At 45.3% G+C, this 20,866-nt stretch overlaps 1 protein-coding gene across 1 annotated transcript in view; it reads left to right on the top strand.

Annotated features, from left to right (window-relative positions):
- LOC126323860 (uncharacterized) overlaps positions 1-20,866 on the top strand; it is a 488,982-nt gene that overhangs the window by 447,140 nt on the left and 20,976 nt on the right. The window contains exon 4 of the mRNA XM_049994799.1: positions 2,218-2,378. Within this exon, the coding sequence (XP_049850756.1) occupies positions 2,218-2,378 (161 nt within the window). The remainder of the gene's footprint in view (positions 1-2,217; positions 2,379-20,866) is intronic.

Raw genomic sequence — 20,866 nt, 5'->3', positions numbered from 1 at the left:
AGCTTACACATTAATTCGTTATTGCCCTAAACTGTACTTACTTGTGTACAAAACAACAAAATCCCACAAAACAGTTCTTTCCTTCGTCAGATAAGTTTTGCATTTTATAATTGTAGTAGTAGTAGTAGTAGTAGTAGTAGTTGTTGTTGTTGTTGTTGTTGTTGTTGGCAGTGGCTGTAATTGTATTATCTTGTCGATATGCATAGCTGCTATACATCAAATGTTATTAACTTCACACTCTCAAATTTAACTAAATCCAAAAATTTGTCAGCACCCATAATTTATACTGAAGAACCGCCACTGGTTACGGAAGTACGCACCATAGGAGCATCAACAATTTGCTCACGTTCGAATTTACTTACCTCCAACGTAATGCACTCTGAAGTACATAGAACGCTCTTCTGACCACGAGTGACGCCTGCAAGTATTGAGGGCACTGCACAGGTGCGTTCGTGGTCAAATAAAACAGCGCAACCTGCAGGCTTGGCTATCATCTACTTTTATGTTCAAGCATGCATTTCTCATGGCATTCCCACATTTTTGTCCAGCATATGTATATTTGTGCGCTGATAACCCAGCGATATGCCTCACCTGCGCTTCTCCGTAGCCAGTAGCTTGCAGCTCTAAGGCTGACTGTTAAATCGGCGCCATATACATATATCAAAAGTTCTGCATCACTCCGATTCTCAGAACTCCTGAAGATACACGTTGACTGTGGATATTGTATCACATAGTCCATTTGACTGTTCACAGATGTCAGTAAACCCGCCCAAAGATGTAAACAACCATGCATGAGCAGAGCATTTTACACGGAGAGCGTCCGACAGCTGATCAGTTCCAGTCATTCCGCCAAGAAGGAAGTACACGGCTCATGCTGTCCGTAGTTAAACTATGCCTAGAAGGTCAGTTCCGCGGTTCGATCGCGTCCGTATTGTTACTCCGTCCAAGGAAGGGCTCTCGACAAGTGAAGTGTCCAGGGGCCTCGGAGTGTACCAAAGCGATGTTGTTCGGACATGGAGGAAATACAGAAATACAGAGAGACAGGAACTGCCGATTACATGCGTCGCTCAGCCCGCCCAAGGGCTACTGTAGTGGATGAGCGCTCTGATGAACCATGACAGCAACGCCACCATGTTGAATAATGCTTTTCGTGCAGCCACAGGACGTCGTGTTAAGACTCAAACTGTGCGCAAAAGGCTGCATGATGCGCAACTTCACTCCCGACGTCTATGGCGAGGTACATCATTGCAACAACGGTACGATGCAGCGCGGTACAGATGGGCCCAACAAGATGCCGAATGGACCGTTCAGCATTGGCATCACGTTCTCTTCACCGATGAGTGTCACATATGCCTTCAACCAGATAATCTTCGGATACGTGTTTGGAGGCAACCCAGTCAGGCTGAACACCTTACACACTCTTCAGCGAGTGCAGCGAGATGGAGGTTCCCTGCTGTGGGGCCGACGTACGCCGCTGGTGGTCATGGAAGGCGCCGCAACGGCTGTACGATACGCGAATGCCAACCTCCGACCGATAATGCAACCATATGGGTAGCATATTGGGGAGGCATTCGTCTTTATAGACGACAATTCGCGCCCCCATCGTGCACATTCTGTGAATGACTTCCTTCAGGATAACGATATCGCTCGACTAGAGTGGCCATCATGTTGTCCAGACATGAACCCTATCGAACATGCCTGGGATAGATTGAAAAGGGCTGTTTATGGACGACATGACCCACCAACCCCTCTGAGGGATCTACGCCGAATCGCCGTTGAGGAGAGGGACACTCAGGACCAACAGTGCCTTGATGAACTTGCGGATAGTATGCCACGACGGATACAGGCATGCATCAACGCAAGAGGACGTGCTACTGGGTATCAGAGATACTAGTGTGTACAGCAATCTGGACCACCACCTCTGAAGGTCTCGCTGTACGGTGGTTTTCATGAGCAATAAATAGGACGGAAATGATCTTTATGTTGATGTCTAATCCAATTTTCTGTACAGATTCCGCAGGTCTCGGAAGCGAGGTGATGCAAAACTTTTTTTGATGTGCGTATGTTCAGAATTGGAAGAATACTTCGCTGCGTATGTCTGATGTGTGCTCTCTTCACGCTCTCAGTGCGCTTGCTGCCTTAGTGTAGTCTTGCAACATTACACGCGAGGCCGCCACCGAGCAACGTGACGCAGCAGCCGTGTTGTTGGTCTGGCAGGAACCCGTGGGTGTCGGGTCTGGAGTGCCGCGAGTCTGGCTCGACCAACAGCTCGTCGGCGAGCAGCCGGCGCGGCGGCGGTCCTTGGCTGCACCCGCTGGACCTCAACCACCAGCCGGCGCCGGCCAGGCACCACCACCTCTACGAGCAGCCACTAGACGGTACGTGGCCTCTCCGCTGCCCGGAGCACACGTTTTCGTAAATGCGATGTCAGTGTACAATGAGTTCCAAAAGGTATGACGGGCGCTCAATAAGTAATGCAACACACTTTTTTTTGTTATGAAAGCATTATTTCAGTACACAAAATTATTTCCCTCCCTTTTGGCTACAGAACCCTACCTTTCAACATGATCTGCGCCCAATGGGATGGCATTACGCTACCTTACTGGGGGGCCTGTATGCCTGCACGATACCACTCTACTGCTCGACATTGGAGCCAACTTCTTGCTGCACATAACCTCCACATCATCCACATACTTCTTCCAGTGGAGGGCATCCTTCAGTGTTTGTCTGTGATCCGTCAGCCACCTCGAATGAGTGTTCCCGCACGTCTCAACGTTGCAGGGGTCACAGCTGTGTACGGCAGGCCGGCATGCGGAAGGTCGCATAGGTTTGCGCTACCCTGTTGCGATGATGACAGACGCCTCGCCCAACGACTCATCTGCTCTTGTTAACGGCCAAGTCTCCGTAAACCTTCTGCAAGCGCCTACGAATAATATCTGCGGTGTTCTGGTTTTCCGCCAAACCAAACTCAGTGACAGCTGTGCTTGGAACACACCTCCGTTACAGGCGCCATTTTGAAGGCCGCGTATAGAACCACCACCAATCAGAACTACATGAAACTATAGGCACTAAACCGGGAATATTTCACGATGCTCCGCAACAAATTCCGTATTTTTCAAACGAAAGTGACAGAGGAAAAAAGTGTTGCATTACTTACTGAACGCCCCTTGTATTTTTACAACTTCATATGGTACTAACAGTCAAGATACATAAACTTTATTTGCAAGTACACTATCTGATCATAAGTATCCCAACTGTTACTTACTAATGTGGGTTGTGTTCACCCTTCGCCTTCATAATGGCTTATACTCTGATGTAGACCCTTTCGGTGAAGAGTCTCGATGTCCTTGGAGGGGTCCCAGCCTTCTCCTCCTCAGAAGCTGAAACCAAAGATGATGGTGCTGTTGAACGCTGGGGTCTAGAGCGAAGTTGGCGCTTTGTCATCCCAAATGTGTCCCACAGGGTTTAATTCGGGATTCTGGGAAGGACATTCCGTTTCAGGAAGTGTTGATGTCCACGAACCATTGCCACAGAGACGCTGCTTTGACAGGTGGTTTCTCATGTTGATACAGTCAGTCACCGTTTCTGTGCACAGTACACAATGCTGAAAAATGTGTTCATATCCTTCAGCATTTTGAGTTTTCTTAAGCGCAATAAGGCTATCACATCCTGACAACGAGATACATTCCCATACTGTAGCACCATGTCCTCCGTACTTCACTGTTAGTACTACACATAGTAGATGCCGTCCTCTCTGCACCCTTCCATCAGAATGCCACTTGATTTAGCGTGACTGATCACTCCAATACTCTCGTTTCTAGTCACTCATTGTCCGGGGACGTCGGTCCTTAGACCCTCAAGCGCCCGTTAGCATTGACTCCAGAAATGTGTGGCTTATGAGGAACTGCTCGACCGTTGTTCCCTATCCTTCGTAGCTCCCCACGCACAGTCATTAGACTGTTGGTAGTACTTTGGAACTCAGGAGTGATTCATTCCGCTGACATCATGGTTTTTTTTTTTCCCCAACCACCCTCGCTATGCTCGACGCTCCTTCTCCGTCTGTACATGTATTCCCGGTCTTGTTTTAATTGTGGTTGTTCCTTCACGTTTCCATTTCACAATCACCATTTGTAGGCTTCGGCATTTTTAGAAGTGTTGAAATGTCCTTGATGGATTTGTTATTCTGTGGACATACAATGTCTAGTCCACATTCGAAATCACTGAGCTATCCTGACCAAATACTCTAATATTACTATTTCTCCGCTGAAACACAATCACAGCCTCATTTTACACTGGCTGGTCCGACTCTCGCGACATCTAATGGTCAGCTCAAAATTACGCAGGTGTGTTCGATTACTTTTGATCGGGTAGTGTATTTGGAGTCCCAGTGGGTGGAACACACAAATCGACAAATCAACGATAGCATTGTACACGAGGGGATGCACCCTACTAGGGAACAGGGCACCGCACTGGTAGGTGATGAATGCACTCCAGTTTTTACGCACGGGGAATGAAATGGGGTCCATGATACATTTGCTAACGTCTTTCATGGACGGAGGAAACGTGTCGTATTGTTTGCCCATAGACATCCGTTTATTCACCTTTAAAACCTCTCAATGCTCCGTACTCTCACCAAGGGAACACTCGATCGCTCCCAAATTGTTATAATGGCTTGAAGGACACGCCACGAACTATAGTGTTTCTGTGTCGCACACTCGGGCCACCTGATCTCGGCCCTGTTGATTCACATTTAGGACGCCACCGAGTGAGAAGTGCGAGCATCGAGCTATGCTCTAAATAATGTCCTTCATTGTGGGCGGGGATGGATTAATATGGGTCCCAAGGCCTCGGGTGTCTCGTCTTGTTAATGTCACGATACGTCACATCTCTCATCAGGGGGGAAGGAGCTACCTGCTGCCATACATGTATGTCCAATTAGTTGTTAACACTTAGTAACTGCTAGGAAACACTAATAAGATTTTTGAAGTAGCGGAGCGCATACGCAAAAGTTCGTTCATAACATTTTTAAAGGGTAATGATATTTCATGACGGAAATGTGAAGTATATGGAAATTTGTGGTAAGTTTCTATGGGACCAAACTGCTGACGTCATGGGTCCATAGGCTTACACACTACTTAATCTAACACACACACAGGTGTAGAAGTATGAAACCGGAATTTCCTTATAGACTTTGCTAGCCGTCAGCGTAGGGCTCGTGACACCGCGTATGCAGCGCCATCTGCTTGTATTTGTTTCAAACGCGTAAACACACAGTTTTGTGCCTACGAACTACGATTTGCGGACAGCATTGGTTTTCTGTTATCATTTAAAGAAGACAGCTGCAGAGTCGCATCGAATGTTTGTCGAAGCTTTCGGCGAACATGCCCTTGTGAAAACAGTGTTTCGAGTGGTACAAAAAATTAAAAATTGGTGATTTTGATGTGAGAAACGATAAGCGCTGGAAACCACCGTAAAAGTTCGAAGACAACGAACTGCAGACCTTATTGAAAAAAGATTATTCTCAAACTCAACGGGAACTCGCTTAACAATGAATGTGACGCAGAACACCGTTTCTCTTCGGTTGAAAGCTATGGGAAAGGTGCAGAAAGTGGGAAAATGGGTTCTGCATGAATTGAAAGAAAGAAAGAAAGCTAATCGAAAGACCACTTGTGAAATGCTGCTAGCCAGATGCAAAATAAAGTCGTTTCTCCATCGAATAGTAAAAGCTGATGAAAAATGGATATATTTTGAGTATCCTAAGCCTCATCATGGATGAATTCATGAAAACCATAGACATCCACTGCAAGAACAAATCGTTTGGTAGGTTCAGAAGGGTGTCCTCTATTATGAGCTACTAAAACTTGGTGAAACCGTTAACACTGATCGCTACCAACAGCAAATGGTCTATTTAAATCGAGCATTACGTGAAAAACGACAGGAATATGAAAAAAAGCAGCACAGTCATATTGCTCCATGATAGCACCCCATCACGCACAGCAAAACGGGTCAGGGAAACGATCGAGGTGATCAGTTGCGAAATACTGGCGCATGCGGCTTCGTCTCCAGACTTGGCTCCGTCCGATCGTCATCTGTTTGCATCACTGAGACACGCTCTCACTGAAAAACGCTTCGGTTCGTATGAAAATGTCTCGCTGACTGGTTCGCTTCAAAAAACTGTTTTTTTCCGTGGCATTCATTGCCTGCTGGGGAGGTGCGACAACTGTATAAATAGCAATGGAGATCATTTTGAATAAAATATAGTTTAGCAGTTTCAAACAACAGACATGTAATTATTGCAACCAAATTCCAGTTTCATACTTGTACACCTGGTACATAAATACAAGAAACGCGTACTGATTTAATTGTAATATGTGTCCTGTGAAGAAGCTGCCTTTAGTATTTGCATATTTGTTTTTACAAAAAGAGCTTCTTCCTCAGAGAAAAAAGCTCCACACATATATAACAACTTGTATCGTCAGCTTGTGCGCATTTGAATCTGCTTTTATTCTGTGAACATTACTGTTGCTAGGTGTCACATGATATTAACGCAGTTTTCATTTATTTTAATTGGATAAGAATTTTCGATGCACAGAATGATGTCAGTAGAAAAATCAGCTTGCCTGTAATCGGAGAGGCGAAAGAAAAACCCCGACAGTCAATGAACCCTTCGTGCTATTGCTCAAGCATCCAACATAACCAGTCAGATTACACGATCTTGGCATGTCTGTACTGCGTGCAGTGTTGCCAGTTGTCGGGGCTTTTCTTTCGACATACGAAGTATAGAAACAGTAACTGTTATGTCAGTAAATAGTGAGTCAAATGAAATTTAATGGTGGTCCTATTTCTGTGGGGAATTTCTTACCTAACCACTTCTGTCACCGCAAGTTCCAAAGTAACTGCAATTCTTGCCCAGAAAACTGAGTCACTAATTTATAATTTACAAAGCTATGTATTTTAGAATTTCGGTGCTTTCTTTTTCAATGTTAAGTAAGGCTAGCAATGTAGACAACGCTTATTTTAAAGAACTGGCCTGCACTGAGAGTTGTTGACACAAGGAACAATCCATACTGTAGTATGAGATGTGTTTTGTAGTGAATTATTAGTCAACAGCGATCTGTGCTATTCAGTAGATCAAGGCGTGCCAAGAAAATTTGGGCAGATGGTACCATGTCAAGTTATCTATTATTCGGACAGCTTCTTGATTTTGCCTCTAAAACACTTCATGAGTCCTTTACCAAGATGTGTAGTACCGGATCGGACAGATAAAGAAATTGGCGCATATTTCGGTTACAGCTGCTGTGAAAGAAGGAAAAGTTTTAAAGCTGTTGTTAAAAAGGGGTGATCATCGGCCTTCGCGACAATAGAGGAAAGTCTTTACGAAGTGACAAACTAAACAGACTTTTCAGGTACCTCTCTGGCAAATGTATATTGAGTGACCTCGGGACAGTTCTGTGCATAAGAGTCCACGTGCCATAGATAAGAGGTGGACGCCGACACTGAAGTAAGTCCATTGACGTTGTACAGTGGAAGACAGCACCGTCCAGACTCACGTTCATGAACCATGCTGTTTACTGGGTTACCAAGCAGACTGGTGTATGCATAAAGACCACCAAGTGTGCATAGGTGGAAAAAACTTGAGTTTGCTCTATCTTCAGTATAGAAATCTAGATAGCTACTGAATGGTGGGGGGATAGCTTTCTCAATGGAACACAGTTTAGACGTCATAGGACGGCTGAACGGTGGAACGTCCGACAAGAAACGTAGAACATACATTCAACAAACAATGCTCGAGAACACTCGACGATCGTGAAAGCGTTGTAGATAATTTTTCTTGCCTTTCGGTAAGTAAGCACTTCAAAAGACGAATAGTCGCGTTTGTGTCAACAACAAAACAGTGGACGGGAAGGAAGCTTATTGGACGCACGATTCAAGTACCAAAAACCTCTTGTCGCGTAAACGATGTTATGGAGAACTTACTTTACTTGTTATTCGAATCTATATTTGTAATTAGACACATCAATAGAAGCCCCAAAATAGGTTTAGAAAGTCAGAATACGCTTACAAAGTATGCCAGCGGTATGGCTAGAGATAGCACTTCTCGAAAAGCGACGAACTTTCCCTCGAAATTGATCAATAGCAATGTCTTACGGCGTTAGAATTATATATTAATACCTTCAGCTGCTGACGGGCGCTGATATATATCAATGGGGACAGGTGAAAATGTGTGCCCTGACCGGGACTCGAACCCGGGCTTACATGGGAGACGCTCTACCCATCTGAGCCACCGAGGGCACAGAGGATAGTGCGATTGCAGGGACTATCTTGCGCACGCCTCCCTTGAGACCCACATTCGTAGTGTCCCACCCCTATACACTCATTACTCGTGGAAGACATCCTTACCAAGTCACGTAAGAGTTCGGGGAATATTTGTGCATCCGCACAGAAGGTCATGGCCGATATGGCCAGAACTGCATACTTACAGGGATATGGTGCCTGGTCTTTCGGAACAGTATGTCTTACGGCGTTATCCGCTGGAAAACCCTGACTAGTAGGCTTAACTGCCTAGCTGAAAGGGCTTTCTTTCTGTGTGCACAATAGCACTTCCCTTCCGCGAAGTGATAAATCTGTTTTATGTAAATCTGTTAAGGATAGGTGTTTGTGCAATGTGTGTGTCGTATTTATATATAATAGACGCTGGCTTAAAGCCTGGTGATAAGGAGCCTTTAGTCTGCCTCTTCTTTCTCTTGATACATAGGGGTAAAGTATTGGCGGAGAAAATCTCTTCCACCACCGTGATTCAAACCGGTTACGTTGGTATCCATTGCTACCGTACAAGACTGCGTTAGCCAGCTTGACTTGGAGAGGGAAACAATTCAGCATTAATTAAACTGAATCAATCTTACACAAATTCCATTAGGAGGGATCGAAGATAAACTTAGAGGAGAATAATTGTTTTATTTTCCTGTTGTTTTTCAATTTAACCAATCCAGAAACTGTCGTTTCATGTCTTTAGTCTATTGACAGTAATTAAGAAATGTGTACATTAGCATATTCCATGCCGGTAGACTATTGTTTCCGAAAGCATTTGTTTTGGCCATTATAGGCCGGCACATTAATTGATTTTCAATACAGACTACCACTTGCACAGTACAATGTCGCCTAGGTGAAGAACAATCAGTTTTAATTATCACCTTGAAAACTCCTACCACCACGAAATGGGTGTTTGATTTAGTCCTCTTCTGCATATTCACATTCAGTGTCACATTTTTCAACTACGGATGACCTGGCGAAGACCTTGGTTGCAGAAAAATACTCGATTTTCAGAAAACGTTCAATTTCGCAGTTCTTCTGGATATATTTCCCATGCAATTATCCTTTCATCCGAGAAAAGTACACTACTGGCCATTAAAATTGCTACACCACGAGCATGACGTGCTACAGACGCGAAATTTAACCGTCAGGAAAAAGATGCTGTGATATGCAGATAAGCTTTTCAGAGCATTCACACAAGTTTGGCGCCGGTGGCAACACCTACAACGTGCTGACATGAGGAAAGTTTCCAACCCATTTCTCGTACACAAACAGCAGCTGACCGGCGATGCCTGGTGAAACGTTGGTTGTTGTGATGCCTCGTTTAAGGATGAGAAATGCGTACCATCACCTTTACTTCTTTAATATAGGTCGGATTGTAGCCTATCGCGATTGCGGTTTATCGTATCGCGTCATTGCTGCTCGCGTTGGTCGAGATCCAATGACTGTTAGCAGAATATGGAATCGGTGGGTTCGGGAGGGTAGTGCGGAACGCCGTGCTGGATCCCAACGGCCTCGTATCACTAGCAGTCGAGATGGCAGGCATCTTATCCGCATGGCTGTAACGGATCGTGCAGCTACGCCTCGATCCCTGAGTCAACAGATGGGGACGTTTGCAAGACAACCATCTGCACGAACAGTTCGATGATGTTTGCAGAAGCATGGACTATCAGCTCGGAGACCATGGCTGCGGTTACCCTTGACGCTGCATCACAGACAGGAGCGCCTGCGATGGCGACATCGTGGTGAACGCACATTGGAAGCGTGTATCGCCCGGTGTGATATTATGGTGTGCCATTGGTTACACGTCTCGGTCACCTCTTGTTCGCATTGACGGCACTTAGAACAGTGGACGTTACATTTCAGACGTGTTACTACCCGTGGCTCTACACTTCATTCCATCCCTGCTGAAACCCTACATTTCAACAAGCACATGTTGCAGGTCCTGTACGGGCCTTTCTGGATACAGAAAATGTTAGACTGCTGCCCTGGCCAGCACATTCTCACCATCTGAAAACGTCTGGTCAATGGTGGCCGAGCAACTGGCTCGTCACAGTATGCCAGTCACTACTCTTGATGATCTGTGGTATCGTGTTGAAGCTGCATGGGCTGCTGTACCTGTACACGCCATCCAAGCTCTTTTTGACTGAATGCCCAGGCGTATCAAGGCCGTTATTACGGCCAGAGGTGGTTGTTCAGGGTACTGATTTCTCAGGATCTGTGCACCCAAATTTCGTGAAAATGTTATCACATGTCAGTTCTAGTATAATATATTTGTCCAGTGAATACACATTTATCATCTGCATTTCTTCTTGGTGTAGCAATTTTAATGGCCAGTAGTGTATAAAAACTTAAATATCAGTGAACATGTAACAGGAGAAACAGGAGAGATACATGTTCAGACAGTAAGGACATCAACTTACAGAAGTTAATAAATTTGAACAAACTCACTCCTCCCCTCTGGGGGCTCGCCACTCTTTGGCAGGTTCATGCTTGGCTACCATGGGGCCCCAGCCTTTGCAGCATTTTTTCCCTTCCTTGCTGCATGTGTATCCGCTTGCTTTTTCACCTCTTTTGCGGATTATGTATGGCGTATTATTGCGAATGTTCTGTTTTCTGTCGGTGACGTCCGAACAGTTTCACCTTTCTTTTTCGCTCCCTTTGCCTTTGTTTCCCTTCTCCTCTCGTTCCTCCGCTTCGGCGTTTGAGAAACTTTTCTCCTATATTCCTCTACGCTCCTAAAGGCCTACCCACGCGTCTGACGCGTTACAAGTGACTGGGTAACGCGTAATTTCCAGCCCCGGGTCGACAGGTAGGGTTTGCATGTATTCCCGGTACAGGCCAGGCCCAGAGAGGGGTGATGGCCTGAGCTGTAACCTTCCCAACTTGCTGATTGGTCCCTCCGTCAATTGTTCAGGAGGTGCGACTTGAGGAGTGAACAATCACCTAAGGCTGGTGCGCCCCCCTCTGAAGGGGCCCCCAGTTGGAAGGAGCGCATCATCGGAGCTGCTGGCAATCATGGGGATTTACTCACAATGAGTCAATCATCCTCCCACTCAACTTCTATAAAACATAAACGCAATGAGACAAATGATTCAAAACCCCTTCCCACTGCACCATAGTTCCTCGTGCTCCCGAGTACTGAAGATTGTCAGTCCTTCACAATGATAAATCCGGTTATTATTCAGAAATGTGTCGATATAATTGCTGGCCCTGTGAAATTCTGCTCTCATTTATGGAATGGCACTTTGCTTAAGAGACCACTTCTGATTCTTAAGCACAACTGCTTGCTGCCTCGCTTCTCCATGGTAACTCTGTTCATGTCTATGGCCTTAGCACTTTGAACTCTTCCCATGGTGTAACTTACATCAGGTTGCTCGACGGTCTAACCGAGGCTGAAATCCAGTATTACCTCTCTGATCAGAGTGTCATTGCTGTCCATCATATAATGAAAAAGGTAGATTCCTCCTCATTGCCTACCTGCTCTCGCTCTCTCACCTTTGATAGAGTAATACTTCTGTCCAAATTCAAAACATGCTATGAAATCATCACCATCTGGCCCTACATTCCGAACCCAATGCGCTGCTGCTAGTGTCATAAATTCAACCACACAAAACATCTTGTCGACACCCAGCCAAATGTCACCTGCGGTAGGGATGCGCGCAAGGGTGATTGTCCACCTCCTCCTCCCCCTTTATCAACTGCAATGGCAGCCATGCCACCTCCTCTAGGGATTGTCCAGTGTATTTTGATAAGTGGACTGTTAAAGAGATTTGGGTAAAGGAAAAGGGGCCTTACCCAAGTTACTGGCTAGTCACAAACCCTGCCTTCTACCATCTGCTACCTACAGGTCTGTTCTCGTAGCCCCTCGCTCCATGGATAACATGGCCATGCAGACTTGCGAACTCCAATTCAGCTCTCAGGTTGTGAAGTCGCCCAGTGTCAAGGTAGCATCTCCATCCTACCATTCAGCTGCGCAACAAGCCGTCAAACACTCGCATCATTGGGGGAAGCCACCAGCTACACAATTGGAAGGCTGGAAAGGACAGAAAGAGTACTCCTGTGAAGACTTCCTCCGTCCCTCCAGCCAAACAACACCCGAGTCTTCATCTAAGTGGAAAAGCTCGAAGAAGTCCACCAAAGGCAAACGGTCTTCTCCTTTGCCCCCTCGAAGATCCTTGTCAATGGTGTCACCAGGTAATACCTTAGCCTGGCCAGCCTCCGTGTCGTCGGTGTGCACCAACAACAGTTTTTCAGCGTTGGACTACATAGACTGACAGCACAAGCAAGCTGATGCTTCTGTGGATCCCAAGGAGCAGGATACTCCTGTTTGTACCCTGTAGCAGCGCCTCTTCCCCAGCTGTCACTCAGCAGCCGCCGAGGTGACACCGCTACATCTCTTCCTCATCATTACTATCCTTCAGTGGGACTTTAGCGCCTTTCAGTCCAACAAAGAGGGTTTACTGCTGCTTTTAGCGTCGCAGCGTTCCCTAGTACTGTGCCTTCAGGAAACGAAATTGCGCCCTCACGACCACTTTGATCTTTCACGCGTTTCGTTTTGACCTTCTGAGGTCGGCATTCCATCTCACGGGGGCGTCTGCTGCTCATATGGGATGACCTTCATAGTCAACCCATCTCGCTGACTACCAATTTTCAAGCTGTTGCAGTTCGCCTTTTCCTTTCCCACCTGAGTTTTTCCGTCTGTCCATGTATATCACTCCGTCATTCACTGCACCAGGGCAGACTTCCTTGAACTTATTGGGCAGCTACCTCCCCCATTTTTGCTACCTGGTGACTTCAATACATGTCATCCCCTTTGGGGTTCTTCCAAGACCTGTCAGAGAGGTGCCCTCTTGGCCGACCACCTTAACCAAATTAACCTCTTCTGCCTTAACACTGGAGCACTCATTTGGCTTTCCGACTTCTTGCACACACATTCCCATTTGGACCTACCCTTGTGTACTGCCTGGCTTGCCCTATTGCCCCCTCGTCCTGAGTGATCCGTTCTTTCTTACACCTACCTGAGCGACCATTTTCCGTGTGCTATGCATCTGCTGATTTTTACCCCTTCGGCGTGGACGCTTAAAAGGCTGACTAGCAGCTTTACTCCACCCTGGCGACTTTCGAGGAACACGATTTCCCCAGTTGTGATGACCAGGTAGAATATCTGACAAACGTTATCCTTTCTGCTGCCGAACACTCCATCCTCTGCACTTCCTCTTTACCACGTCGTGTTCCAGTCCCTTGGTGGACTGAGGCATGCCGCGACGCAGTTCGCACTCGGGGAAGTGCTCTCCGCGTTTTTTACCACCACCTTATGTTGGCAAACTGCATTAATTGTAAACAGATGCGTGCAAGGTGTCGTAGAGTTCTTTGGGATAGCAAAATAGCTGACTGTATTTCATTCACTAGTTCTTTTAACAGTTCCACTCCTTCCTCTGTTGTATGGACCAACCTCCGACGGCTCTCTGAAATAAAGATCCATTTTCCAATTTACGGACTGACAGTAGGTGACGATGTCATCGTGGACCCTATTGCTATCTGGCTGCCATTTTGCGGACGCCACGAGCTCTTCCCACTAGCATTCTGCCTTCATCCATCGGAAACGAGTGGAGGAGGCTCAGGTGAAACCTTCCTTTCTCTGAATCGTGAGTGCTACAATGCCGCCTTTACTATGAGGAGGCTAGATCATGTTCTCAATTCATCCAGATCCTCCACCCCAGGGCCAAGCGCCATCCACATTCAGATTTTGCAGCATCTTTCTCTTGCGGGTAAGCAGTTTCTGCTTAACACGTACAACCGCACCTGGACAGAGGGCATATTCCCTGGACACTGGCGTGAAGCCACCGTCGCACCCACACCTAAGCCCGGTAAGGACAAAAACCTTCCTTCTAGCTATCGCCTCCTCTCTCTTACCAGCTGCGTTTGCAAAGTGATGGAACATATGATTCATGCCCGGCTGGTGTGGTGGCTCGAGTCTCGATATTTACTAACGAATGCACAGTGTGGATTTCGAGCACGGCTTTCTGCAGTTGTCCACCCTTGTCATGAATGGTTTTCCGCGGAAATCCCAGACTGTGGCCGTGTTTTTTCGATTTGGAGAAGGCTTAAGACCCCTGCTGGAGAACCGTTATTCTCCTGACTTTTTACATGTGGGGCTTCCGTGCAATTCTTCGGGAATTTTTACAAGACTAACTTTTCAAGACGCACGTGGGTTCTGCCTTGTCGGGCACCTTTATCCAGGAGAGTGGTATGCCTCAGGGTTCCGTCCTGAGCTTCGTCCTCTTTGCTATCGCCATTAACGCTATAATAGCTTTTCTCCTGCCGGGAATCCCAAGCTTCCTTTTTGTTGACGATTTTGCCATCTATAGTAGTTCTTCACGACCTGTCTCACTGGGCGGTGTCTTCAGCACTGTCTTGATAGTCTTTACTCCTGGAGCATCGACACTGGCTTTCGGTTTTGCATTGACAAAACCGTTTGTATGAATTTGCGGCGGCGCAAATGGTTTTTCCCACCATCTCTATATCTTGAACCTGTTGCCCTTCCGTTCGTTGAAACTATGAAATTCCTGGGTATCATGGTCTATAGGAAACACTCTTGGTCCTCCAATTTATCTTACCTGGCAGCCCGCTGTACGCAGTCCCTCCGTGTCCCACGTGTCCTCAATGGTACTTTTTGGGGTGCCGTTGGAAACTCGACTATGGGTGCTTTGTTTATGCCTCTGCACGTCCATCCCTCTTACGCCATCTCACCACTGTCCACCATCATGGCATACATTAGGCCACGGGCGCCTTTTACACCTCCAGGTTGAGAGTCTGTATGCTGAAGCTGCTGAACTACCACTGTACTACCACCATGACTTTCTCCTCAGTAGGTATTCATGCTGTTCGTCTGCCATCCATGGCCACCCCTCCTATGCCTCCTCCTTTGCTGATTCCTTTGATCATCAGTATGGGGTTCCTCGCTCTTCTCCGTTACCTCCTGGAGTCCACTTTCGCCACTTGCTACTGTGGCTTAACTTCAGACTACCTGCAACTTCCTTGGTGTGTGTGAACCCTCCAACACCTGGGCTTCGTGAAGCGGTCCTTGTTAACCTTGGCCTTCATTCGCTTCCTAAGGACACTACTCCAGCCTCGATCTATCGCCTCCAGTTTCACGACCTTCGCTTGGAACTTCGCGATAGTACCTTTGTAGACTCTGATGGCACTCGGACTGACCGTGGGGTCGGGTGTGCCTTCGTCTTTGGCACCCGTGTCCTTCGATATCGGCTTCTGGTACACTCCTTGGTATTTACAGTCGAGCTCTTCGTCTTGTATCAGGCCACGGAGTACATCCGAGGAACACAGCCTTTGCAATTGTGTCCTCTGCTCAGACTCATTCTGTGCCCTTCACAGCCTATGTGCGCTGTACACTACTCATCCCTTAGTGCAGCGGGTACAGGAAAATTGTCACTTGCTCACTCTTGGTTGAGCCAGTGTAATGTTTCTGTGGGTTGCTGGTCATGTCGGTCTGCCAGGAAACGAGGCTGCTGACGCTGCTGCCAAGGCTGCAATCCTCGTACCTCAGCCTGTGAGTGCCTCTATTCCCTCCGATGATCTCTGTGTAGCTCTCTGTCAGGAGGTGGTGTCCGTTTGGCATCGCCAATGGTTCTCCCTTCACGGGAATAAGCTTCGGCTTACTAAGCCTCTCCCAGCGGTTTGAACGACCTCCTCCCGCCGGGAGAAGATTCTTTTAACTCGGCTGCATATCGGGCACTGCCTTTTTAGCCATCGTCACTTGCTAAGTGGTGTTACCCCACAGCTTTGTACACATTGTGCCCAAGTTTTAACTGTCCGCCACTACCTGATGGAATGCCCATTTTTAACAGTCTACATTCCCACTTGGTTTTGCCGTCTGATTTATCTGTCGTTTTGGTAAGCGACGCGCGGACTGTCGACCGTGATTTACTTTTTGTCCGCCAAAGCAATATGGCGAAGCCCACTTCATTTTTAGTTTTGGACCTCCGTTTCTGTATGGTATCTTTTTTAACATTTTTCCCGTCTGCCTGTTTGTAGATGTCTTCTATTACGACAACTGGGACTGACGTATAGTAGTTTTTAACTCCTCTCTGTCTTCGTGTTCTATCGTTCTGACTTGGGCGTGTATGGTCCCAGTTGTTATTTGCGCTCTAAAGCAAAACAAAACAAAACGAAACCAAACAAACGTGTTCAAATTTTTATTAATTACCAAATACACAACACAATAAATATTTAATCAACAAAATTTCATATTTTAGGCGAAATTTTTACACCTTAACTAAAGAGAGAGACCAAAACGGAAATGAGTATTGGTAGCAGAATGAAATGTGTTCTCTTGACTGGAGTTAATGTAATGCAGTAGGTGTCCATTTTGAGATACATGGCTTTGAACACGGTTATAATTTGGTACACTCATTTTTTTACCAAGTTCACGGATGGTAGCACATTAATTAAACATACAAGTAAGGCCCTAATTTGTGAAATATCTAACAGCCAGACAGACAATGATTTGGCTAAAGACCAGGTACCTAGTGCATTATGTGTTGAGCACAAAAAGTTGTACCATTGTGCCCAGAAGCAAGGGGCTACCTCTTTCAGATTAGGAACAGTGACATTCCAGTCTTCAAGATTTCTTCGTGGCTTTTTGGTCTCTCACAAAAATGGCTCCAGTACCTCGGGCAAGTTACAGGTGAACCTAAAACTTTACAGAGGTTCATTCAGGTCCGTCAGACACAGACTGTACAAATTTTATCACAATTGAAGATAGACGAGCTGGGAGGACGTTCTAAACTAGGGCACGACATGGAATGACCCATGTTTCGAGACTATTAATGAATTTACGGGTTGAAGCTAGAGGGTTATATCTTAATCGAGCAGATGTGAAACATTTTCTGTTTGAGAGAATTTGGTTGTATGGAAAGTATTAAGAATCGAATGACAAGCGTAATTATATATCTACCTTTAAAAAGACGTGCAAGGTATTGTTCTTTTTTCCCTTCAACTTCACAGCTCGCTTTTATTCAACCTCAAAACTGCTTACAGTAATCCCACTGATGAAGTGGAACAAGTGTTTGGATCCTTATTTTAATGTTAATAAGTAACTCACTACAAAACTTTTTTAATAACCAACATTTACCAATATATAATTGTTCTTATCTTGATATTGTTTTGGTATCTTTACAAGATTAAATAAAAATCATAAGCAAAGTTGTGGAAACGTCAGAAAACTAAAATCACAGTGCAACAAAAACAAGAACTGTGAATATTTTTCAAATTGATTTTTACTCTTTCATCTCACCAAGTGTAAAAATGATGATCGTAGCATTAATTTTGGGAATTTCGGAAAAATTAGATTAACTGTGTAATAATAATATACAAAGTCGCTCAGCTGTTCAAATATAAAAAAAAAAAATAATTTTGGCTGCACTTTTCGCAGCGCTTAATGACAAACTGGGCTTTTTGCCATTTGCCACGTTATTAAGCTGTTGGTTTCAATCCTCAACGCGGCAGACACATGGGCGTGCGCAGTCTGTATCAGTATGTGTGTGTCAGCATGCTGTGAGCTTTCAAATAAAAATGAATCTGACCCTCAACTACGTAACCTCCGACTCAGAGTTGAAATATTAAAAGTTTCGGCTGGTTTCGTTGTCTAGGGGCTGGGATACGTAGTTGCCGCATTACAAGCCAAATATTGCTGAGTCTGCAGCATACAATATGCAGATACATGAATCGAATGCTCGAAGGTTCCTATCACTCGGCAATTGCGAATTTTGAATTTAACAAAGAAATTTATAAATGAAAGATTTCAATTAAATAAAATCTGCAGGTACTATTTTAACGACTTTGAATGGTGATTACGGTAGCGTAAGTACCTTTCAGACTGGCGTTTATTACTGCAAAAAAAAACTTATTGATGTAAATGGTTCAGCAATTAAATAAAATATGTTGAATAACAGGGAAATAATAGATTCCTACTTCATATAATTAGTTATGAGCAAACAACATAGCTCACGAGATATTCACTTCTAAACGCTTACTACGTCTTCATTGCAGAAGCCACGGAAACCTCTCAAGTGCACAAGTCGGCACTATGAAATATTTCTACCTCCCACGAGCACGTGCAAATTGCTCAACACTCTCGAAGTATTTCCCGCGACCGTCTGTCACGCCTTCCCGTCCAGCGCTCCCTCATTTCCTGTGCGACCCGATGCTCCCCCCCCCCCCCCCCCCTATTTCCGTACAGTCTCTCCATTAAATTCAGCAGACGCCTACCGTAGTAACGAACGCTGTGTTTGGCTAGAGCGCTCCCTCCATGTCTCGAAACCCACACACACTCACAAACATATTGAAACTCTTACGAAATACTGGATTTACATTTAAATAACTTTCACATTAAATAAATATTCCTACGGCTGGACCATAAACACGCTTTAATACACATTATTAAGCACGTAAACAAATTAAACATATGTCAAAGGATTAGAAGCAAAAGTAGGCCAGTAGCCTAATGCCTCAGTGCTTTCTAAAACACAGTAAATATTTAACCAGTTTCTTCACGAATAGTATATATCGGATATAAACACAGGTATAGACGAATAAATATATATTTATAAGCATGCTGCTACCGCTTTTTCGTGTATCTGTGGAGTACTTATGGCCTGACGCGATCAATAGTAATCGGCCACTTTGACCTCCAATAACTCATGCAATGTTAAAGTTACATACCTATAATTCGTACCAATTTAGGTTTACACAAATAGCTTCCTAAAGACACATCGATCGACAAAATCGGATGAACCGTTTAGATTTTGGAAATTCTTTGCTTGGTGTTACTCGTATAATTTACAGTCAGAGACTAAACTAAGAGAGATATTTAAAATCTGATTACACCAAGAGAATCGTCGTAAAATAATGGTAATGTCATGTTTCTTTTTGAGGTATTATGATTCCTCTGGCTATTATTAATTTCTACATGAACTGTGAAATGTCTGACATGTTTTCACAAAGTCCTCCATCTTCGGCACTCCCGGCATACAGATCTCTTTCATCGACACAAAGCATAGTTCTCGACACAGAATCAGCATGGAATTCCCAGCCACGTGGTCGGCCTGGACCACGCGCTGGGGCTACCCTTCTCGCTCTGGCTAATGGCTTGGTTCAAATGGCTCTGAGCACTGTGGGACTTAACTTCTGAGGTCATCAGTCCCCTAGAATTTATAAGTACTTAAACGTAACTAACCTAAGGACATCACACACATCCATGCCCGAGGCAGGATTGGAACCTGCGGCCGTAGCGGTCGCGCTGTCCCAGACTGTAGCGCCTAGAACCGCTCGGCCACCCCGGCCGACTCCCCGGCTACTGTCCGGCACCACGCGGTTGCTGAGCCCCGGCATGCCGAACCGCCTGTGCGGCCACGCCAGCTCCGAACTTAGAATATTTTCAGGGCGCCACAACTCGCTCGTTACCTCGCAATGCGCAACCGATATGTTCCGAAACGCCTCGCATAAAAACGGGATTTTTCCGGGGGTCATTCCTCTATTGTGTTGGTTGGTCAAAGTTTGAATATTACACACTTCCTCCAGCTTAGACAGATGCAAGCAAATCGGTGGGTTCTTTTTGGATTAGACGTGGGCTACAGTGAGCCTTAAGTGGCGTGTGGAGGCACAATTTAGTTTATGGGCGGTTCTGAGAAAACCAAAAAAAAAGTTTCACTATTTTTTCGCAGTCAGCAGTGGATATCTAAACAAACTAACCGCAGAAAATTGCTCAAATTTTAACGGTGTATTCTCCGGGCATTTATCTAGAGGCCTACCGAAACCGAGCCACGGATTCCAAGACTGGTATTCACAGCAAATATTTACAATTTTTACGATTCTTCCCAAGATCCGATTCTCAATGATCTTCAAAATTTTCTCCATATCTTTATTTGTTTCCGAGATACAGAGGTTCAAAGTTACCGTCCTTGTACAAGTGAAATACACGTGTTAAATTCAGTGTGAGGCGAAAACATAGTTCATGAAGTGAAGTAACATGGAGAAATACGCTGTAAGCCTACAGTATCTCCATTATCATCGGAAGGGTTCTGGAACTGCAAGGTTGTTTTACTGAAGCGGAAACAAAACATTGGTGCACATAAAATCCGGTTGAGGTGCAAACTCGTGTTTGCGTTATTTGAATTGCAAAGAATGAAACGTCCACTTAGAAAAATTATACAAGACTGTGCTTAACTGACACATATTTTTAGCGCAACGCAATCTGACTTTCAAAAATCCCTACAAAAGAATGGCCCTGACTAACATTAACCTACACCTTTCACAAAACACTTACCTCACCAAAAATCTTCGTTACTCGAACTACTGCAATACAGCGAGCGCCACTACTGCCATCTAAATAAAAGATTTAAACTACGGAAGGCACTAACTACTGATAGGCATAGTTAGGAAATGAAAGATTTTAATAGAGGACAAACAATGTATTTACCTTAAGTCATATAGAAGTTACACATCCACTCTTCCAAATTTCAAAACTCGGCCATCT

This window comes from Schistocerca gregaria, chromosome 2 (genome assembly GCF_023897955.1).
Source record: "Schistocerca gregaria isolate iqSchGreg1 chromosome 2, iqSchGreg1.2, whole genome shotgun sequence".
In the NCBI taxonomy this organism is placed as follows: domain Eukaryota; kingdom Metazoa; phylum Arthropoda; class Insecta; order Orthoptera; family Acrididae; genus Schistocerca; species Schistocerca gregaria.
Note: the sequence above shows the minus strand (reverse complement) of the source record. Positions and strands in the feature narration are given on the sequence as shown.